The sequence below is a fragment of the Mytilus edulis genome, chromosome 10 (assembly GCF_963676685.1).
Source record: "Mytilus edulis chromosome 10, xbMytEdul2.2, whole genome shotgun sequence".
Lineage (NCBI taxonomy): Eukaryota > Metazoa > Mollusca > Bivalvia > Mytilida > Mytilidae > Mytilus > Mytilus edulis.
Window position 1 is genome coordinate 32,726,604 of NC_092353.1, and position 24,919 is coordinate 32,751,522.

At 31.5% G+C, this 24,919-nt stretch overlaps 1 protein-coding gene across 2 annotated transcripts in view; it reads left to right on the plus strand.

The window, feature by feature from the left end:
- LOC139490940 (pyrokinin-1 receptor-like) overlaps window positions 1–22,662 on the plus strand; it is a 35,621-nt gene extending 12,959 nt beyond the window's left edge. Inside the window, exons 2-5 of one of the 2 annotated variants that reach the window (XM_071278087.1) lie at window positions 15,366–15,953; window positions 17,475–17,600; window positions 19,407–19,641; window positions 21,612–22,662. In XM_071278087.1, the coding sequence (XP_071134188.1) occupies window positions 15,366–15,953; window positions 17,475–17,600; window positions 19,407–19,641; window positions 21,612–21,630 (968 nt within the window). In that variant the 3' untranslated portion in view covers window positions 21,631–22,662. Of the gene's footprint in view, window positions 1–15,365; window positions 15,954–17,474; window positions 17,601–19,406; window positions 19,663–21,611 lie in introns of both variants that reach the window. The other variant, XM_071278086.1, reaches the window with a different exon arrangement.
- The last annotated feature ends 2,257 nt before the right edge of the window (window positions 22,663–24,919 follow it).

Genomic DNA, 24,919 nt, shown 5'->3' on the forward strand with positions numbered 1-24,919 from the left:
GAAAGTGGCATAAAAACTTGATTATTCAAGCATCGTGGGAGTCTGTTTATGCCAAAAAGGTCAAATATGACACTAAAACAAATTCATTTCTTTAATGGAGTAAAAAGTTACGATTAAAAAAACAGCTTGCGAAAGATTTTTGATTCAAACCCTGTCAGAAAGATGAATCGTTAACAAACATGCCTTCATTTACAACAACGTGACACATTTAATTTTCGCGCCAGTACTATGATCAAAAATTGTCTTTTGTTGAGAAGGAAACATATCATATTCTCTTATTTAGGTTAATAATCAATCATCACATTATTGTTTGAAACTCAGAACTATAAAAAATCAGTGCAAGTCGAGATGTACTTTAAATTGTTGGAGTATAGTCTTGCTGTTTATCAGTATACATTAAGTAATGTATGTGGTATATTGGTTACACGTGTACGTGACGACAACCAAACTGATGTCACATTTATTTACTATAATAGCAATACCAAGGTCTGTCATGTTTGCGCAGCACCACCGCTCTTTCTTTTATTAAAAATACCAGTCAGTTTTATAAAATGCTAACGATAACCTTAATTGGTTTACAGTTTCAAAATAAATGCTATTATCTTAATTTATTACATTCAACTTATTGTACTGCGTTTTCTTTGATTTCACGCACATCGCATTTATTCTTTTTTTTCCTTAAAGTATAACGGCTTTTACAAAGTATCTAGACTTTGAAATGTTACCCATTTAGTCAAAAGAGTTATAATATTTTGAAAATACAATAATTCGAATCAATTAAATCATTTTATTTAACAAAATACTAATTTCTCAACCGTCTTAATTATCTGTTTTATGGTTTAAATTTTTGATACCTTGTAATGTATCATAGAGATTGAAAAACAATCAAATAACATTCAACTGAATAAAAAAAGCGTTAATTCATTTTTTGTAATGAAAAAAAAAAACTATGAAAAAGAAACTAAAACAAAATTAGCTTTAGCATCATTGGTTTCGTGTCAATAATCATTGATGTTTGCAGACAAATTTTGCCTGGCAACAGCGCAAATACGGACACCTTCATATAAAAATGTGCATTCCGCATAGCTGAATTGACGTATGCCCCTTTCTGATCCCAGTTTTTACGATAATAAGTCAAAGCTGACCTTCGGGTTCTTGACTATTTTGAAAGTACATGACTTTTTGTGAATATCATTGATTTCGCGCTATCAATATACGATATATTATGATAAATATTTAAAATAAATCCAGAAAAATTTGAAACCGAATAGATGTTATATATATATATATTTTTTTTTTATCTACAACGGTTTGAGTATGTATAATATTTCTCTATGAACCTATTCTGTAAAACAGCTTTCAGCAAATAATTTTTTTTTTAAACATGAACGTTCCGAAAATCATACACATGTTAGTCTTTTAAAAATATAATCTAACTTTAAAAATCATGTAAACATGTATATTTGCTCAAAGATCTACCTTAAAAATTAAAAAAAGATCGTGACTAAAATCCATTATATAATTAGTCGTGTCTAAAGAAAAGAAAGGGCAACCGTTTAGTTTTTTAAACATCGAATCAAATTGATAAAACAATGTTGTTAACCGCAGTTAAATTGCGTCTGTAGCAGTATGATATTCGGGTTTACGTATTTACTTTCTTTTCCTGTAAATAACAGCTGTTTGTACTGCAGTGTTTAAATATTATCAAAAACACTTTATCTGAAAGTTTTAATTATTGTAAGAGCTTTGTGTCCTAAATAGTTCTAAATAAAACATTTGAAATATCTCGAAACGTCGATTGCGCATTCGTTGTTAATGTCTTCGACCTTCAACTAGGTATTGTACACGCCATCCAATTTTAAAAGTAATTAAACATGTGACGTAATTTATTAGAATTCATAACTAGTGCCGTAGGAGTAGGCTTGACAGTTTGTGGGGATGCAAACATATGAAGTTGACAAACAAACAACAACAAAAAACGCACATGTGTATTCTTATTTTTATTTGACTGGAACCTAAAAAATGCCTATACCAATTTAGGAATTTGACAATTGTTTTCCATTCGTTTGATGTGTTTGAGCTTTTGATATTGCCATTTGAATAAGGACACTCCGTTTATATATATCTATATATCTTTATTCTCATAAACCAAAGTACAATGGTACAGAGACATATACAAATAAATCAACATAGTATAAATTTTAAATACAAATGTAAAATAGACATAAATGATTACCCAGGAGATTCTAGGCACTTAATAATAATTCTTATAAACTTCCACAGATTGTTTAGTTCAGACGGGTTGCTACTATTCATTAGACCTTGAAATTTTAAAATATTTGGTCTGTTTATAAAATGATGCTTTAGTAGCAGTTGTCTACTATCGTCTATTGTCGAGCATTCTAAAAAATATAATGGAACTCGTCGCCAATGTTACCGGAATTGCTCAAAGTACAAATACGATTTTCTCTCTGAATGTTTTACCATCTACCAATTTCGATAGGAATTTTTGTGTTCAACGTTCTAAATCTACAAAAAGAAGCAATATTTTTTTCATCTAAAATATCAAAGTAGGTTTCGAAATTTATACTATTTTTGAATAATTTATAATTTAGAGCTTTTGGAGAATTCTGTACAGTAGCATACCATGTCTGTCTGAAGTGGTCAGTTAATCTTAATTTAACAGTATCATACAACCAGTTTTTACTTATAAAATATTTAGTGTTCCATATATTTGATAGCCCACAATTATCAAGCACAGATTTTACATTCTTACACCAAGCTATATTTCCATTATAACTACCAGTAACAAGATTGTATAGAATAACAGGAAGTTTCTTATTTTCCCCAGTTACAAGCTTTTCCCAATAATAATTATTAATAAAACGTAATTTAATAAAAATATCCAGTGGGAATCGGCCAAGTTCCCCATATATCATGTAATCAGGCGTTGATTTTTTAAGATTAAGCAGTAATTTACAAAATTTTAGATGAACACGTTCTATAACAGAGGTGTTACCTATTCCCCAGACTTCACACCCGTATAATAATATAGGCTTAACTACTTTGTCCAATAATTCTAGTTGACATTTAATATTTAAATTATATAATCTCCCCTTTTTTAGAATATCGTACATAGCCCTTGTTGCTTTATCAGCCTGTGCCTGTTTTGCTTTTGTGAAACTTCCTGTTCTAGAAAATAATACACCTAGATATGTAAATTCTTCTACAATATCTAACTCAATATCAGCATATTTAAAACTAACATTTTGTAGTGGTCTACCTTTAGAATAAATTACTATTTTGCTTTTAGGGACATTGACTTTTTGATGTTTCCTCGGAGTTCTGTATTTTTGTTATTCTACTTTTTATACATGAACACTAAATAATCCCATGTACTTATTACGATTTTCTCATATTTTTCCCATTTATTTATATAAATAAACTTTATTCGACCTCCAAGTCCAAAATCTGCCGAAAAATTATCAAAACACTTTGCGTATTGTTATTTTCCTTTTCCTTTTCCTTTTGGAATACACTGGAAAGTGTGTGGGGTGCACACATATGGAGTCAGTAACCTGCAAAGAAAAAAACTGCACATGTGTTTTCTTAAAAGCCCTAACCCCTTAAAGATACACATGTACAAATCATTAAGACTGTTTTTTTTATAGACTGGAACCTGAGAAAATGCCTATACCAAGTAAGGAATATGACAGTTGTTATCCATTCATTTGATGTGATTGATCTTTTGATTGTGCCTTTTACTTAGGGACCTTCCGTTCAGAATTTTCCTCGGAGTTTAGTATTATATTATTGTTATTTTACCTTTTCGTAGACAAGATTGCGTGATGTTGCTATATTTCATCTTAATCTAAAATGCATCTCATCGGAAAAATTTATTCTGATGGCAAGATGACTTCCAAATAGTCTGATACACGAAATTAAAGTATTGCGAATGTAATGGTATATTCAAAATATTCTATTGTTGCTTTAATATGTATCCTATTGATATCCATCAATAATATTCAAAATGATGAACCTCATCATCCGATAAAAATAATAATTTGTTCATTCTAAATAAATGAGTAACATGTACATATTAATAAATTGTTTACAAAATAATCTTCTTTATATTACGAAATCATCTTAATTCTCAGATAATTGACTGTCGGGATCGACCAGGAAATAATTCATCAACGCATTTATACAAAGGCGGGAATGTTTAATCAACTATTATCGGTATATGACTTGGGTTATTAGGAGGTCATATCTACTTTTACCACCTGTTATCGGTTAGTTCGACTACTCTGCCCTTAAATTGACCGGGACTAATTTGATAAAGAGCTGTCAGAAATACATGTTCTTTCGACGAGAATGTATCTTTAAGTAAGTATGTTGACCCAGTATAATCACACAATGATATGCAAGTATTTATTTGTTTTATTTTTTTGTCCGATGTAGTGTTAAATGTGATCGGTCAGAAATAGATGTCACTTTTTGAGCCTTCCACATAAAAAAAAACACCTCGAAATTCCAAAAATAGTGACTTTTAGTATGTTTATTTCAAATGATATTATCTTATCAATATTATCATTTTCGATTTTGAAAAAAATGATTGGGAGATAGTACACCAACAATATTATAATAAAATATAAAGCTTGAAGACACTAATACAACAAAATAACAAATAAATGGATATCAATGTTAATGGACTAGATGCGCATTGCGACAATAAATGTCCTTTAGAGATGTTCGAGGCCAAACACATATAAAGCTTACAAACTAACAAGGACAGAGAGTATAGCCAATACTGAGCAAGGATACAGCTTTGCAGGAGGAAGATATTTTTCTTTCTTTTTTAGCCTCTCAAAAACTATGAAGTGATCATACCATAAGCAAAGGTTTGAATCTCCACATGCCTAGATAAGATGCTGATACATTTTAAAGAATTAAACAAACCTGCATTTCACACCTTACTCCTAAATGGACAATCTTCTATCAAAACATGTTACAGACTTTTATTTATTTGTGCATTGTATGACAAGCAATTATTCTCACCCTTTTTGGATCACCTTATCTTGCTTCCTGGTATTAAAGGAGGTTGGTATTACCTAAATTAAACCACATCTTGGTTTATTTTTGCCTTCATTTTGGTGTTGTTAGTAAATAGTGATTTGGATTCTTTGTTACACTTCTAATGAACATGCAGTTTCCTAAATATTTTTTTATTTTCTAGCTTGAAAAGATTGCTTGGATATATCTTGAACCCATACATTGGTACAGACATCCCCCGGCTGGCAGTAAAAATCTTTCGACATTTAATGTCCGTTTGCCAAGCTTTACCTTCGATAATTAATTTGTCCCGTATCAGACTAACTCTTTTCCCATTTCTTTTCGCGTCTTTCATGACAGGATATAATTTTCTTCTCCGTTTTTAAAATTTCGACAGGAAATTGTAAGTTCATCCAACACTGATGTTTTTCTTTTAACTTTGGCCCTGCTTCGTAAACTTTTCGTAGGTCACCAAAATATACGAATTTCGCTACAATAAGCCTTGGTTATGCAAGTCGGTTGAATACCACACTCTCTGCACGTTATAAAAACTTTGCAGCAACTCCCTGAGAGATCACCATGTAACCTTCAGAATCTACCTTTTGTATTAATTGTTTATTGTTTTCTGGTCCTGAATGTGTATGAATTAATAGCAATAGGCATAAATTAATCAACAATAAATTAATGTGCTATATTTTTAGAGCCTTAATTTGCAATAAACTATCACATCTAGTGCATGAATTAATAGCACTAGACGTCAAGCAATCATCTATAATAAGTTGATGGGCAATATTTTTAGATTCTTAATTTGTTATAAACAAGGATACGGGTAATTACCATCTAACAAATACGTGTCTAAAAAGTGAGCAAATTTTGTTACGTAACATTTGTATGTCATTTATCTGAACACAACACTGTTTGGGGAAAATAACATGGTAAATCAAACAGTATGATGTGTTCCTCTTTCATTGCATCACACATTAACAAATCTCCTTAACTCGTATAATTGATATTCACATATCTTTGTTATCGAGCACTTGATTTGTTTATGTTACTACGCAACATACCTTTGTGATTTTTATTAACAATATTATAATACATCATGTGCATAATAATGACTTAAAAAGTAACCATTGACCAAATTGTTATGCGGTTATAAATAATCAAATTGATTTGTTTATTTTACTTTATAATTATTATCAAGTCGTAAATAACACAATATTGACGTCAATCAGCGTGTCGAATCAGTTAAAAAAAAATATTGTTGATTCTTTTAAAGATGTTAAATGCAAACTAGGAGATGATATATTTGATTAAAGAAGATATATTCCAATATTATTGATGCTTCTATACATTAAACAGTCTGAAGATCATATCATGACACTGCATCCCTATAGTCGCCTACCTCATACCATTGATGTTTATTATTTATGTATTATCTAGTTTCATAAAACTACCGCAAATAAAGTGCAGCTTAAACAACACTTGTGTAGTTCTGCATTCATGAATTTTGATTAACCATTATACTCTTTAAATTTTCAAAATGGTCGAGTCATTTTTTTTATAGTATAAAAAGCACATTTAAGTGATACAAAATGAAAGGACACAATTTCAACTTTAGGTACTCACTTAATGTAATTGAATGCATTCTACGAGACGGTCGTGTGTAATTTTTGTTTTGTTTATGTCTTATTTGTGTCATCTGTCATTCTTTTATGATGGGTCTAAGAGCTTTTATTGTGTTGTTTAGTTTATCTTGTATGTTTTTGTTTGCTTTGTGTTATGTATGTCCTGACTTTGAAAAGTTGGCTAGACTTTGAAATTTATATCAATTAAGCAATATCATATATAATTTATAAAAGATCTTCTTTTGGGGTTTATTGTTTGCACAAGGGACAGTCCCGATAAAACACAAACATAAAAATACACTTAGCATTTTTGGTTTAAATTTGTTTTTGTTTCCATTAAAAACAGAGGAAGTTCGTTACAGCATAGATGTAATACATCTATGGTTACATTTTGATTTAATACAATGATTTCGTTATTCCTTAAAAGACATAATCTCAATGTGTCACGACCAAATAATTAGAATAGTTGTATATCAATCAGAATCAAACAGAGTAAAATCATTTGATTTTCTCTTCACAACCTTGCATATGGGATTATTCCACCTATAGCATTATTACGGAATTTGTTTTCTTAACCTATTGGTAATCGCAGTTTTGTTTTTGCTATTAGAAAGACCACTACCGTATAATTGAATATGTCTATTTACCTATTGCTGTCAAATCATTTATCATTCTAATTATTGGTTTAGATGTGTTGATCTCTTTACCATTGTCTGGTTCAATATCATCCCAATAAATATGCTTCAGGTTATAAATCATTTGCAGAATAATGACAGTGGGCAGTAAGCAATTGTTCACAAAGCTGTCAAGAGTAATATACAACATATCATCATTTGAATGTGTCCTTAATAAAACTGATAATTGACAGTGTGTGAATGAAAACCAGAAGTTTATGTACGTCGGCAGGCAGAACCAATCAAAACATCGGACTTCAAGTATCTTGTTCAATTTGGGACTTGGCTGTTGTCAAACTTTTTCTCTCAATTAGTGTCCTGTACCAAGTCAGGAATATGTCCATTCGTTTTTGATGCGTTTTGTTATTTGATTTTGCCATGTTATTATGACTTTCCGAATTGATTTTCCTCTAAGTTCAGTATTTTTGTGATTTTACTTTTTGGTACTTAAAGTTTAAAACTTTTATCACTTCTAAGATGCTAACCACTGTGAAATGTGAAGTCTTTCTGTTTATTAGCTTGATTTGTTTTTAAAGTCTCAAAAGTATTTGTAAAGCTGTTAAGTAAATATGGTCAGTCTTTGCGGTAGTATTGGAGAAATTATTACGACGCGTTTTAATGTCATGGAGGTTTAGCTAGGTATAAAACCAGGTTCAATCTATCATTTTCTACATAAGAAAGTGCCTTTACCAAGTCAGGAATATGACAGTTTTTATCCATTAGTTTGATGTGTTTGAGATATATTTTTTACCATTTGATTATGGTCTTTCCGTGTCGAATTTTACCCGGAGTTCAGTATTTTTGTGATTTTACTTTTCACCATATTGTAAAACAAAATATAGGCAAATATACTGACAGAGGCAACAAACATTTTGTTTAATAATTTTACCAAATCATGTTTGATCCTCATATAACTACTTCATATGATACAATACCTCTCTGAAAGCGAAATTTAAAACCCCACAAATGACTTTTTCTTTTTGTTTCTTTGTGATACAATTCTTTCCATCCATACCGTTTTAAATTTTCCTCAGAATTCAGCATCTCTGTTATTTTACTTTTTCTCCATACTAGTAAGCCGAAACTAAGCAATGCAGATCTGAATCAGCCCATACTGTAGGCAGGAAAACGTGACCGTGTTGTAACCTGAGCTGTAACCAGATAATTTCACGTCAGAAAGTCGCCTTACTGTCTTTACAACATCAATACAAGTAGACGGGATTGATTGCTAACCATAAATGGCAAAATCACAACGCCAGGTCAAGTGTTGAAATACACAACGTCATTTGCGATGCATGTTAACGGCCATAATGTCAACCTATGATAAGAAATTTGAAAATGACGTCAGTCATTAATTCGACTTTCGAAGTGCAAACTTATTTTTACACATTGAAGTAATGAATGGAATTTATCTACATACATTTGTTTAACAAAAAATGGATATTTGAACATAGGAATTAAAAAGAATAATCTAGCGTTTCTTTTCTTAAGTTTGCCAGTATAAGAAGTAGGTTAATGGGTGAAACATAAAGTGCTTACATATTACAGCTCTTTACCGTCAAGTTACTTTAAAAAATTTGAAAACAACACGTTTAATAATTTCATGCATCGCAAGCGCTTTTCTGGATTTATCTTCATCAGGAACGCTCAAAGCCAAATATTGAAATATAGCTATCTCGAAGTTTCTGATTAAAGTGTGATCAAAGAATTGTACGACAAACGGTTGGACAGACGAAGGTGATTGCATGCGATATTACCAACGCTCCTACAATTTAACTAAATAGCACTCCTGTATCTACCATACAGGTATCTAAAAACATTCAATATCTTTCTAGACAGAACATGTGAACACATAGTTGAACATTTATTATTACAGATAATCAATTCAAGGTAAAACAGTTAGACATACAATATTCAATATGGCTCCCGCTGGCAAAATTCATACCAATTTTAATTTGACTGAATGGGGAGGGGTATTTAAATAGTTTAACTTCGAATAGATCAACTTTACATAAAGATATTATGAATATTTCACTGACTTAATGGTTGACTCCTCTATGATATAACAATTACTCTTTGAATGGCAGAAAATATACGAATGGCAAATTGCATACATCTATCCAGACAATTGAAAGGTCGCCACTGGATATTACCTTTTTTTGACACACACATAAATGTCATAACAATATTTAGAAGCTTTAAAAAAAAATGACAATCAATCAATTAAAATAGAACATTTTTAGATTTTAAAATGATTTTTATTCAAAGCGGCATAACTATAGAATCCAAAAATATAAATTAGCTGCTAATGAAAGATAAGCAAGAAAAATAAAATGCTTCTACATCTGTACTGAAATGATTTATAATAAACCTTCCTTCAAATTTTTTGTTGATAAATTTAGGTTTTAACTTCCTCAAATAATGTTATCCTACGATGCATTTGTCTAGTACTTTATGTTGTTTTTTTTGTCATATAGCTTTTTAACCTTCAACACTAAAACTGACGTTATGCTTGACTCTGTGCAACTTTTCCGTTCTGGTATCAGAAACCAAGTGCATGTCCGTCACATCTGCGTTTACTACCATTTACAGTGGCCAATGCAGCCATATTATTTTCATTGTTTTGCATCCTGTTACATTGTACCCCGGAACATTTTTTTTTTAATTTTCATTACTATTTACCTTGATATTGATTTTTTTTATTGTTTATGATCTCAACTGTTGTAAAATCCTATAGTGAATGAAATACTTGTATGTATGTCTTGTATTTACTGGCACCCTCAACTATTCTTTTGCCTCAACCTTGTTCGAATACCGATATAAGTTATAGATTCTATATTGACAGAACATACAACATTTCAATGGAACCAACAGAAAAGTAATTTAATTATATCTTTATCTGTGCATTGGATTTTATTGTATTGTTTCTTAATAAATCAGGAACTCCTCTTATTAGTTGTATGTCATTCTGTATTTACTTTACAATTGAAAATAAGACAACTCAATTATTTATATTACGAAATGAATTGTGTGGACTTTAACAGATTCGTTCTAATTACGAGCAGCGACGTAACTGTATTATGATTATGAAAACTTGTCAAATCATTCCATCCCTGCTGTTTTATGTGATTATATTGCTGTTTTCGAATATTACAATATTTTCAATCAACTTGAAATAAAGTACACGAAGCCGTTGATGTGACATTGTAACCTAGCTAGATAATTTTCATGTATTTTCAGTCAGATGTAACCCAACATTCGAGGCTTTGTAGTATTAGTTTGTATTCATTTAATCAGCAATTTAATATAAAATTAAATTAAGTAATAGGAAAATGTGAATAACCGGTATGATTGTCAAAGCTTTGAGCATTTTATATCCTCTTCGAACTGTATGATTCTCAAATTGATATTTAATGTTGTCTACACTATACAGAATAAAGGATTCTTAAATAGTTCCAAAAACATCACTAAAACAAGTTGCAGCAAAATTTTCTCGAATAATTCAACAGGAGATTCAGATTTTTATCATCACAGTGCATGGTTCTCAAATTTCTGATTCAAGTGATTTTGTTGATTAAAAATTATGTTTTATAAATATTGTTTCAAGCAATGAGACTATATCACCACCAAGTATTGTATCAACAAGTATTGAATCACGATGAAGACATTTCTCTACGGTTATAGTCTTTTTCTTTTATATTGTCTAGAGATATTTACATACATATCGTGATATACATATTCACATTTACACATCGTTGTCATACAAGTGAGAAGTTTAGCTAGCTTGAAAACCAGGTTCAATCCACTTTTTCCTACAAAAGAAAAAACATGTGCTAAGTCAGGATTATGAAAGTTGTTATCTTTTCGTTATGTGTGTTTGAGGTTTTCATTTTTTCCAATTTGATTAAGGACATTCCGTTTTGAATTTTCCACAGAGTTCGGTATTTTTGTTTTTTTACTTTTTTTACATGGCCACTGCATAATCCCATGTATTTATTACAATTTTTCTATATTTTTTACCATTTTTTTTTATAAATGAACTAAATTCGACCTCCAAGTTGAAAATTTTGTCGAGAAATTCTTATTATTAAACAGTTTGCGTATGTTTATTCTCATTTTGAAATACATTGTTCAGCTATTAAAAAAATTATCAAATTTTGATTAGTCAGATCAACAATAATTTCAAATACATGATTCTAAATGGGATGTCCCTGAACCAAACGTAACTAAAATGAATATTTTCAGGGTTTTTGTTAGAGGGTTTTGAATAAACTATATACTTACAATTTCAGAAATATATGGGATAAAAGATAAAGCTTTTTAAGAGTCAAGTTAGAATTTCATATGTATCAAAGTCTACACATAACTATACGAACTTATTCAAGTAACCAACCCACTCGCATTAGCAAGATAACTTCAAAATTAGTCTGTTCGATATCAAAGTCTGTGTGCACTATTAAAACATATATAACAACCCTACTTGATGTTTAAAGAATATAGTTCCACAAATATGGAATTCAACCTGACTTTCGTGATGGGCTATTGAAATGCGATCTCAATATCATTTTCTGTAGATTAAATGAGTGGGTAGGTGGACTTGAACGTGAAGAAATACGATAGAATATCCGTCTCGTCAAAGTATTATCTGCTGATATGTTATTATTTGATAACTGAAATATTTATTTATATTTGTTTATTATAAGCCTTGAGTTCTAAATTGACCAATAAATCACTACAGTCTTTGGAGAATTGAACATGTATACCACAATATTGTTTCTTCTTCTCTAATCATCCTCCGAGGAAACATTAAATTTTGTTTTTCATAAAAATCAATTTGCAGTACATTTTAAAACTTTCGATGATAGGAATTTAATATTTACATTAGATAATGTGAAATATCGTTTGAATTTCAGCCATTCCTTAAATGACTATTATCGTTAAAAAAATGATCTGTGCAGAATTCCATATCCCTTGAGAAAATTGGTGACCGTGAAATGTTTATTATCGAATAAATATCTTTGTAAAATCAAAGTTGATATTTAAATATCAAATAAAAAAATCAAAGATGCCTCACTTTTAGTACGCCAGACACGTGTTTCATAAATATGAATTGTCAGTACTTCAATGCGTGTGGTACAAGAGCATGCCTTTAATCTAAACGATACTGACCAATTAATACGACACCTCCGGGGGCCTGTTTTTCGAAGCTGTCCTAGGATTATCATAAGAATTCTCATAGGAATAGAAAAAAAAAGGATAATGTTGGGATCTCCATACGACTTGTCACAGCATGCACACCGAAGCTATCTTATGATTTTCATAGCTAGAATGTCCTAACTGCTGTATCATAAAAAAGAAAATCACAAAAATACTGAACTCCGAGGGAAATCAATCGGAAATTCCCTAATAAAATGGCAAAATCAATTGACAAAACACATCCAACAAATGGACAACAACTGTCATATTCCTGACTTGGTACAGGCATTTTCAAATGTAGAAAATGATGGATTGAACCTGATTTTCTAGCGCTAAAACTCTCACTTGTACGACAAACGCATCAAATTTAATGATATCGACAATGAAGCGTGAACAAAACAAATAGACGCATTAGGTAAAAATGTCACAAATAAAGGTAAAAAGTCTAATTCGGTATGTCACATTCGTGAAAAGGGAACGGGATTGTAGTAACGATATAAGAAACAAATCCGATATCATCTACATAACAGATATTCCATAACGGTCGACCAACTTGTGAAGGTGTCACACCACCAATTACTCCATCCAATTTAGAACGTATGTGAAAGTAGGCCTACTCGGACAAAAAATAGTGCATTTAATGTCATCGTTTACTTTTGAAATGAAACTTTTGGTGAAAGAGAAATATATTAAGACCATTTTGAGCTAAAATTTACTTGTTTATGAGTTTGCATTCAAAATTGAGGATTAAAGCACTCCATAGTATACTATTTTGAGATTTCCAGAAAATCAGGGGTTATTTTTATCGGTACCTCTATTCGGAAGACCTCTTCTTTCTTATATGATTTTAAACATATGTTGAAAACTGGCATGTATAAAGCTGATACATGTACGATTTAGGATAGACCTGGTTTCTATGAAGTTAAACTTAAGGCGGCTCGAGGGTACAAAATTTCGGCAAAAAATTAAATTTGTTTTTTCATTACAAATCTTATTTATTATACTATAAGCTATTACTTTATGCTACTGGTACGACGAAAATCAACCAAAAAAATCGATTCGGTTTGGCCCCAGACGACTTTTAAAATGTTTTTATCATTGACAAAGCTCCAAATTATCTCCCTTTGGTGCAAAAATGCCATTTTTTGGCATTAAAATTGAAATATCTTTTTTAACTCATCGATCACCTACATTTTTTATTATTGTTTTCAGATAAGCTTTACATAAACTAAATAATTGTAAAACTTTAGCGATTTCTGTAATTAAGTTCTTTTTTTATTTCGATATTACCTTTATTTCTCCTATTAGTTCAACAGAAAAAAGGACATTAACAAAAATGAATGCTTCTTTCGGAGGCAGATTGGGAGCTTAAATAAACGGTAACCCCATTTTTTTATTTCATTTTTCTATTAAGTATATGATAAAGTTCATTTATAAAAAAATATAGAGAAATCCTATATTAGGAAGAAGAAAAAATTAGACCCGCGAGCCCCCTTAAGGTAAAATAATTAGACAGCTGTGAAAATTGCAAAATTTGGTTGAACAATTAGGGACTATAAATTGGTGGTCTGACACCTGAAGGCGTCCCTAAAATTAACGAAGTGATAATCACAGTATCGTAAAGAAAAATAGGAATTTAAAATTTAAAAAATGCATCGAATTCATCATAAGGAAATAATTACAAGATTATTAACTAGAAATGTAATTAGTATTATTATCATAAAGAAAATAAATAATATTTATCGAAGTAATGATACATTGAAACTTTATACAACAAAAGCGATAACACAAAAATGTCAGGGAGACAGATTAATATAAGGGAAACCATTTTTCCGAATCCTTTTGTATTAATGCATTACTATACTTATATGTAGATGCTATGTACATGATTTTTTTTAAATAAAACTTGTTTAAAGTAAATATTTACCATAGCAGATTAACACAATGACGAAAAATTTAATATTGTTGATCTAATCTAACCGCGATGCAGTATAAATATAATCCACTTCTCGTATTTAGTGACCAAACAGTAACAAAATGACATATGGCTATTAAATTTTAAATAAATCAGGACTGTTTTCGTTTTTTGTAACATTTAAGTTCAGCAATGAATTTTAAATGACTTTCCAGTAAAAACTAACATAAGCATGTACGAGTCAAATTTTGTGAATTGAAAATACATGTATAAAATTGAATGCAATTAAAAGTCAATAACATATGACGTTAGAATATGATTGTGAGTCTAAATTCAATTAAGTTGAAGGACTGAAAATGATGTCTAGTTTTAACACAACTACCTCTTGAGTACATATGAAAGTTTGGGATGAATTGGAGTCATACTAGAGAACATGAATTTGAAATACAATGACCCTTTTACAATGTCAGCATTATCGTACGTTGAAAAGAGTTTGGTGTAATGATACTCGTTTAAATACTGAAGCTGCTTCATGTGTAGCAGTATGACAAGAGTTATTTTCCAGAAAACTGTAAAACGGTAATTTTAACACTTTTGACAACTTTTAACATATTCACTGAAATGTTTATCGGTAAATATAAACTAATACTCGTAACTTTAAAAAAAAACACCACAGGCATGGCCAAATAAAACAACACTGTCGTGGAATGTTTACGTAATGCCATGCTCTATTCACTGAGAAAAACTTAAGGTAGTAACATATTTTATCTTAACTTCTTGGTGCTTTTTTCAAGTTTTTAAAGAATAAACAACAGCAGTTTAACAATTCTTTTTATGAATTTTGGTCGATCTACATTATTGGAGTCTTATAATACTATATTGTTTTTTTTTTCATTTCAGCATGGCCGCCGGAGTTGTACAGTATTTGGGAAGCTTATCCATTTCGTTTTGGTGGTGAATTTTGTATTCTCAAATCTTACATTCAAGAAGGGACTGCATATGCTTCAGTGTTGACAATTACAGCATTCACAGTTGAGCGCTATGTAGCAATATGTCATCCATTGAGATTTCAAGGATTTTCAAACCTTTCAAGGTCAATCAAAGTTATTATAGCTGTATGGTTGGCTTCGTTTAGTTTCGCTCTACCATATGCACTTTATGGGAAACAGTTTTATTATGTATTAGATCCAAATACAAATGAGCCACTTGAAGATTCGCTCGTTTGCAGCATTCCACTTGAATATTTAGAAATGATGAAGATAATATTTCAGGTTTCAACTTTTGCATTCTTTTGTCTTCCAATGACAATTATACTTGTTATGTACATTCTAATTGGAATAACTCTGTATAATTCAGACATGATAGGGGATACTAAAAGTTTTTCCAGGTCAAGTAAAACGAGCGCAGCCTCAAATTCATTAGGACAACGAAATAGTAATCATGTATATGACCCAACCAAAGCACGAAAATCGGTTCTGAAAATGCTAGGTACGTATATTATTAAATATGGTTTACAATTTAGTTTCTGATTTACTCAATAATTGCTCCATTTATGGTCATTATTATTTGTATCTGTGCGTCCGTCTGACCCGCTTGAAGTTAAAGATACCTGATCTCTAATTTGATACACATGACACCCGTTTCGTCTACATACAAGGTAGATGAGCAGTGCAAACCAAAACAAAAAAACTGTACACATTAAAACCACTAAACTATTTAAATTAAAAACAAATATTTTAATTTGGCAATATGATGTACGTGATAAAATGATCGAAAAATTAAGTTAAACGACGATAAAACAAGCATTCTCAAACTAAACAGAAGATGTGCAAGTGCAAAAAACAACTTCGTCTTTGTTTTGTGTTTTATTACAAAGGACTGATACAAAACCTTTGACAATGATATTATGTACCTCAAATCATTAATAAAAACCTATAAAGATGTGTTGGTAAATCATTAAAAGGTAACATAAAGATTATCTTAAATACAAGGAGAATATGTAAACAGTATTTTTGATCCAAGGTTCAGAAATTATAACTACATTTTCTACCTTTCTAGAGCCACAGCTTATATATTCATGATTCATTGTTAAGCGTCCAGTGCATAGAATAATTTATTCAATGAGAGAATAAAATTAAATTAGTAAAAATTTTCTCTCATTGGAAAAAGAGGTTACACTGGATTTAGAAATATTTTTTGTACAGAAGAATGCAAACGCCTGTTACATTAAAGACTTAAGGACGATGTACTTAAGAGAAATTTAAAAAGTCGAGAATTTTATATTGATACTATAAGTCGGAAGGGCTTTGATTAAGTAATAAGATAATCTTTAGAAATAGTGATAGATTGTAAAGCTCCCTTTCGAGATTTTTGGTTTTTTTATAAGTTGGCGGGAAAAGGCTGACACGGACTTGTCCATTATATTTGCATAATTATTTGGTTCTCGAATCGAAAGAAAAGAAATCAAGAATTATGGCATGTTACGAGCTATATAAGTCTTATTTAAGAAGAAAATGGATGTTATTGGGCCAATTGTTTTACCCTGTATCGTAGGGAAAAAACGAAAGATTCTGAACATACATTCCTAAACCTCACCTAAATACATCCTTAAAGCAACCCCAAAGGCAGTATCAGTGTACCGGGAACACCACATTCTTCCTATTATGCATTACATCCCATTTTGATCGGATGTGGCTGGGAACTTCATTAACACTCCGTAAACCTAAACGGACACACAAAAGTATATGGTCCTACTGCACGACGGTGTTAATCCAGATGACTGTACTATACCTCACAATAAAGGTGTGATAAGTAAGTTCAACAAAATATTCTAATGTATAGTGCTTATAAAATCATTGTGTACGTGTGTCTTTATTGTATGATAATTTTTATTTTTGGCATAGTTTATGCAAGTTAATTGTTCGTAGATTTAAAATCTACAATTTTGTTTACCACATGTATGAATCACCTTTTCATAATACTAAAATGTCTACTTATTTTACATTGCAGTTGCCGTTGTAATAGCTTTCTTCTTATGCTGGGCACCGTTCCATTCACAAAGACTGATGACATTGTATATAACCGACTGGACACCAGAGCTACATACCATACAAACAACGCTATTTTATATATCTGGTGGGTCGCCTATTAGTTTTCTCCTTAAGCGGTTTCGTTCCTAGCATCTTAGCAAATCACAAATTCTGTTTTATCTTTTCATAACTACAATACATCCTACCCTTAACAATTCAAAAAAACAACAGTAAGTTCTAAGTTTATTATAGTTAACGCGTTATATCCTTCTTTGTATTGTCGGTTTGTCCGACATATCGCCTATACAATTTTTCAAAAGGAACCATGCATATGACGACTTTATAACGTCTTAATTTTATTAATCGCCAAATGAGAGGAGGATTTTTAATGTATCACACCTTTCGTCTCTGGATAATAATAGATACTTAATGATCAATAGTTAACCAAAAATACAGATCAAGTTGGCCTTTGACGTTTAAGGAGAAATTTTCTTTGAATTTCTTATTATTCAAACTGGTGGGTTTTTTTGGGTTTTTTTTTTCTTTCTTTTCGGTAGTTTATGTACTAAAATAAACAATTATCCAGCATTAATTACAATGTCAATTTTGATGTTTTAGGATCATTCACCATTGAAAGTTATACCCATTCTTTATATTGAAACAGTGGATTTAGTTTTCTGGTGATAATGCTTGAAAGTAGATTTTAAATCTTAGCATAATGTCAGGAACAAGAATTGTGCCCAATTTATATTTACCGTTAAAGAGCTAGCCCCTCGATTATCTGTAAAAAGGGGAGTTTTGATAACTTAAGTACAACTTCTTTTTTAATTTGATAAGATGTCAAAACCCTCAAACTTGATGAAGTGTCAAAATTTAACACTATATAGTATTTGGAATTTTTTTTTTAAGGGGATTTGATTATTTGTTAAGGGAAAAAACCGAAACACTCCTACCGGTTTATGAATAAAATAGTCGTTCCCTAAAACAGAACTTGATATGGACAATGCCCCCCCCCCCCCCCCTTTTCCCCTTTTACGCTCTGCCATTTGTATTAGTATAGTTCCACATATTTTTGATTTGAAAAACAGTGATGTTGGCATACAACTTGAAATTGTAACACTGTATGTAAGACACAAATGATAACTCCGCCTTGAAAGAAGATATTATAAATTTAACACTATATATGTATGATGATATAACTGCAGGAAGAGATGGCTGCACAAACTATGATCTCTTTATGTAGCTAGTCCAAACTAAATGACTATTTTCAGAATATTCAAAACAAATCTAAATTCTTTGGCCAAGCACACCTTCATTGTGTGTATGCACATTCTTCAAAATATAGAAGATGTACCTCCAAAACTGTAAGAGGAGATAGCTGGACAAACAATGAATCCTAATCCGGATGGACAAACAACACGACATAGAAAACCTAAGACTGAGCAATACGAACCCACCAACGATAGTGGTAATGACATTGGTACGAATAGTATTTGTGATTACTAGGGCACCCAAATCTAGATAATCTGTCTTTATAACTTCAACGTAAGTTTGATGATGTCTATAATGTTTAGTTCAACCTTCCCTCTGGGAAAAACGTGTTAAATATGCATGGAATATTGGCAACTGCACGTTTAGAAACTAACAATCATTATTAATCTCTCTTGTAAAGTCTATCATCATGTCAGTCCACTAAAAAAATTATATATCAAAGAGCACATTTATAGACATTCATAAATATTTATAGCTGCATACTTTACCATTAATAGCAAAATCGCTACTAAGAAAAATAAGTCCCGGACACTGAACTCCACGAACTTAAGAACTCTGTAAAGGAAACGACAACGTTAAGCTTCAATTATACATTTGTATATCTACAGAACAATTAAATCAAATGTATGTATCTTTTCAGGAGTTCTGTATTTCGTCAGCTCAACGGTAAATCCTATATTGTATAATTTAATGTCCAAGAAATTCAGACAAGCCTCAAAGAAGACATTGTGTAAATGTTGTTTCAAAAAAGAGTTTAGCTCAAAAGCAAGTCTTTTTGGTAATGGAACATACAGGGACAGACCATCACAGTATTCCTACAGCAGGATTTCAAGGAATGGAATCATCCAGAGCCGATCAACTACCCTGCATGAGACGTCAGTAGCTGATATTTCTGTGTAATACGACGATTATTATATTTACCTATATAAATGCAAGCATATGTAAAATGCTGCACATACTTATTATTGAAGTGAATTGACTTCATTATTATTTCGTGGTGACCATTTTTTCATAATTGTTTGAGTAATTCCGATCATTTAACCTTGTTATATTTATTCTATCTATTATTGTTTTCAAGATATCAAACAAATACGTGCATTACCTTATATTTAGCCATTGCGACCAAGTTTAAGGATCTAATACATTTAGTATGTATGATAGGTATGAAACGGTTTTTGAAACCTATGAATGAATGATGTTCATTAATTTGAAATGTGCACTACCCGTTTTAGAGGTCGGTCATTTAAAAACGTATCAACCGTATCGTATACGTTGACGTATCCTCATCTGCAGATTTATCAACAAATATTATGTGATCCCGAGCTTAAGAACATTAAAGTTTTGTTTCATTTAAAAAAAAAACCTAATTGGAATCTCTTCGAAACAATCAAACATTCACTTTCAAAATTTGCTATAGTGGTGTTTTGTAAAAATAATAATAAGGGGGTCTATCAACTACTTTTTTTACATGCCCTTAAAAAGGAGCCAATGTAGAGCAGGTACACGAATATCGTACACAATCCTTTAATAATCTAGTTAAAAAATATTTCAAGATCATACATGAATAAACACACAAAAAATTACAATACTACTTTTATACATGTATTTTAGAACTTTGAATATTGTTCATTTGCGATGTTATCATAATAGGTAATAGAAACACGAGTTGTCTTCAGATGTCATATAAATACATTTAATAAAACAGTACTGCGTATCACTCTATTTGTCAAATAACAATTTGGTTCTCCGTGAGCACAAGTTAGCACACACATAAACGATTTTACCGTAGTCACTCCTATCATGCCTGTAAACTTTTACAACTATACGGAATATCTTTAAAAGTGGATTACATGTTCCACAAAAACTCGATATTTCGTAATTGTTTTGTTAATTTTTGCATTACAAATTAATCAGTTGCTCATTTACATTATTGAAAGTACATAAAATTAAAGCTCGAGATCACATACTGTTTTTTTATAAATCTGCAGATGCGGATACGTCAACGTAAACGATACGGTTGATACATCTTTAAATGACCGTCCTCTTTTTGTAGATACAATACAACTGAGCCCCCAAGGATGACTGAAATATTGTCAATTAGGTCTTCCTCCGACCGGTAGTAAAACCCTGTATAGTTTTGGTTCCGTTTAGCTGTGCGGAATGTACAAGTACGCAGCAACGTTCAATCAGAATGAGGACGTTAAATATAATGCCGTGTGTTTGGAGAATGCCACGTTCTCTGCTCGATAAAACTCCTTGCACCAACTCTTAATAGGGGTCTGTATGTGACCTGTTGCAAGGCAAAATTTCTGTACTTATCCAAAATATAAACCCTGTTTATCCAGTGGTAGTCCAAACTCAGACCTTCAACCAAGAGGGTATTTATTACTTTAGTCTAGACCTACCAAATGTATTCATTCGTTCTAAACATGCATTTGATATATGCCACTGGATTTTAAGCAACCACCAATTAATAAATAAAATATACCGATAAGGATTTTCTATGTACAAAAAAACCCACAGAAATGCAACTCTTTCAATTATATATCTTATTGACAGTTCAAAATACCAGTATTTCCAAATTGTAAAAGAACTTTTCTACTTACATTGTGTATTTGCGATTTTCCCAGTTGCCTATCAACACCAATATATATTAACTCAATCTAAAAAAAAGTTGAATAGATTGAAGAGTGTTTTTTCCTACATCTGACGCGATTAAAGAGCGCATTTCTGGCGTAATACCCGACGACCCTTACTCCTGTTTACCTTTTGCATGCATAATCCTGCACAGATATTCCACACTGATACAACTTATTTCAAGTATAACAATTTCTTTCTTTTGCAGGCATAGGCACCATGTGTAGATTATTTTCTTCAAGTTTATGTGGACATTGCACGCTTTTTTTGCATGAATGATGCGAAGGATTTAAACATCTGACAGCAAAGCGCACAATTTAAAATTTTGATCCAACCGGTGAAGTTGACATGGGAATTTAACTTTTTATGTGTTGTAAAGACATTTGATTTTAAATCACAAATATCACCCACGTAGCATGCTTTCAATTTAATTTCATTGCAAAGTATTTACATTTTTTGTCACTCACTTTCGATAGCATATATTCACATTTAATCAGAAACAATGCAAGGAGAATGTTATAATTGGAAAGTTAACAATTTAATTGCAGAATGTCAGTGACTTATCAGCTGAATTCGTTTGTTTTTTCAAGTGCCCTTGTCGGACTGAAAATGTCTAATCGTAGGATTTACCAGTTTAAAGCCGTTATTGGATATCAGATTACAGCTACGTTTTCCGAATTGATAAAATGGACAGTTTGAAAGGATTGCCTGTTTGTGAATTGTAGATACGAAAATCGGGAAATCTCTATAACCAGCTTGGAGTGACATGATGAAAGTTAAATGCACGTTTCAAGTTTCCATTATGTTTCTATCATTTCATCGTAGACTTACTTAAATTGATATTGTATCGGTCAATAAAGTCTGAAAGAATTAAATTTGGTATCCTTGGCATTATGACGTAGAAAAATGTTCCTATGTACGCCTATATATAAAGCATTAATACAAACAACTAAAATGGGATACGTATGTGTGTGAACATAACATATATTCAAAAGACGTCACCTAAAAGTAAAGTTTTATTTTAAACCATGTGACTACATTTAAAGGGGCACTAGCTGCCAAATTGATCTTCACCGATTGGACTCAAATTCTCATTTTTGATTTAAAACAATGTAAAACATTTATCCAAATTATAAAAAGCCTCAAATAAACAATATACCGTGCATAGGCTGGATAATATTGTATCTTCGTTTCTTGTTATTTTGGTCTACACGTCAAACTGCCAAGTTGAACTCCGATTGCCATATCAGCGATATAAACATAAATATATATAGAAATAGAAAGTTGACTCGTGTATTTGAATTCTAGATCTGTTTAATTCTGTATTATAGATTAAAAGGATATGTTATTCGTAGGTTTTTCCTGTCGAAGAATGTTTTTTTGTGAATCGAATCAGTCAATCAATTGATTTCTTTTGTTTCACTTTTAATGTTGGCATTCTTATCCTTAGAATTATTGAACACGCAAAATGCATTCGATATCCATCTCTAGTTAAGGGATTAAATTGAAGTTCTCATAAATACGGATTAAATGCGGTCGAATTATTCACTTGCAAGTAAATAATTCATCCTCAATGTTTCTTATCTTATTTTGACAAAGTTGAACTATGATTGTTTCTCAAAGCGATATCACTATTTCACTTTCATTAATGATTGAACAAATCATATTTTTATATTTTTCATATATCTCGTAGCTAGTGTCCCTTTAAAGCAAATATCAATATACATATACGCTAAAAATAACTAAAGACACATAAATATATTTACGTTCTCTCTTCTGCAGTTTTTAAATTGTAAAAGAAAGAATATTCGAGATAAAAGAGGGACGAAAGATACCATCATAAATCAAAAACAAAACTGACAACGCCATGGCTAAAAATTAAAAAGACAGACAATAGTACACATGACACAACATAGAAAACTTAAGAATAAGCAACACGAATCCCATCAAAAACTAGGGGAGATCTCAGGTGCTCCAAACGGGTAAGCAGATTCTGCTCGACATGTGTCACCCGTCGTGTTGCTCATGTTATAACAAATCCGGTAAATAGTCTAATTCGGTAGGTCACATTCCTGAAAGGGGACGGGATTGTAGCAACGACGTAAGGAACATATCCGATATCATCTGCATAACGGTTATTCCATAACGGTCAACCAACTCGTGATGGAGTTCGTAAAATTTACGAAGGGATGATTTCTACTTCACCATTTTGAACTCTTGGTTTAATAGCTTCCTTGTGAGCAGCAACCCTCTATCTAGAAAATCATGATAGGAAATACAAGCACGGGAATATCGTATCAATCGGGAGATATATACCCTGTATGCAGGTGCTGCTGGAATGATGCTACTTAGAAATGGAAAGTTCACAATTGGAAAGCTGAAAGCTAACAAAGTCTGTTTGCACTCACTACAATTTCATTTACTCTATCATTCACAAGTCAATACTACAAAGGCATAGTTGGAACAGATAGATAATCGATGCCATAATTTTGTTTGGCGAAACATACACTAAGGATAACTCCAGGAGTCAGTACAATGCAAAGCACTAATTATATATATATATATTGTATATACAACTCGTCTAAACATCAACCCAACAATGTTAGATTTGTAAATTTGCTTTCGCAAATCATTGCTGGTGATCCGATGGATAAATCTGTTGTAGAGTTGTCACTGACTCAGACGTACTTATATATATATATATTATAACATCTCCATGCCTTATATATCATATACTGTAGTACGACGCTAGATTAAAAACTGACGAGGAAAGGTAACACAGGGCCACCGAAAGCTTTATTATTGTGAAGCCCAGGTGGTCGAGTGGTCTAGCGGGACGGCTACATTGCAGGCGATTTGGTGTCACGATATCTCAGTAGCATGGGTTCGAATCCCGGTGAGGGAAGAACAAAAAATTTGCGAAAGCAAATTTACAGATCCAACATTGTTGGGTTGATGTTTAGACGAGTTGTATATACATAATGTACACGGCCATGTATCACCATCGTTGCTGGTGATCCGATGGATAAATCTGTTGTAGAGTTGTCACTGACTCAGACGTACTTATAAATATAATTATTTTCTGTGACTGTATCTTGCATTAATTTGTAGGATCCTTTACTATAGATAATTGAGCTGATCTGTAACCATAACATCTCCATGCCTTATAAATCATGTACTGTAGTACGACGGATCATATAAACCGGAGGGAAAATATGATACAAGCCCAAACGAAAATATAAAAACAAGTCTAAATTGAAAACTACGTTCAAACCTATGATTGCGTTGGATAAAAACCGCAATTTTAATACGTGTGCATGTAAAACAAATTTCGTTGTAGACGGGTCTAAATACAGCACAAACAACATTTTCCAAAAGACCAAAAAAGTGAAAAAGTATATTAAAAAAAACGCATTTGACTAACAGGTTGAACAACTGATGTTCTTTAACCCTGCTGACTGCCATTGACGATTGCCAAATAAAATTGATCACGAGATGTAACAAAATGGATCTTAA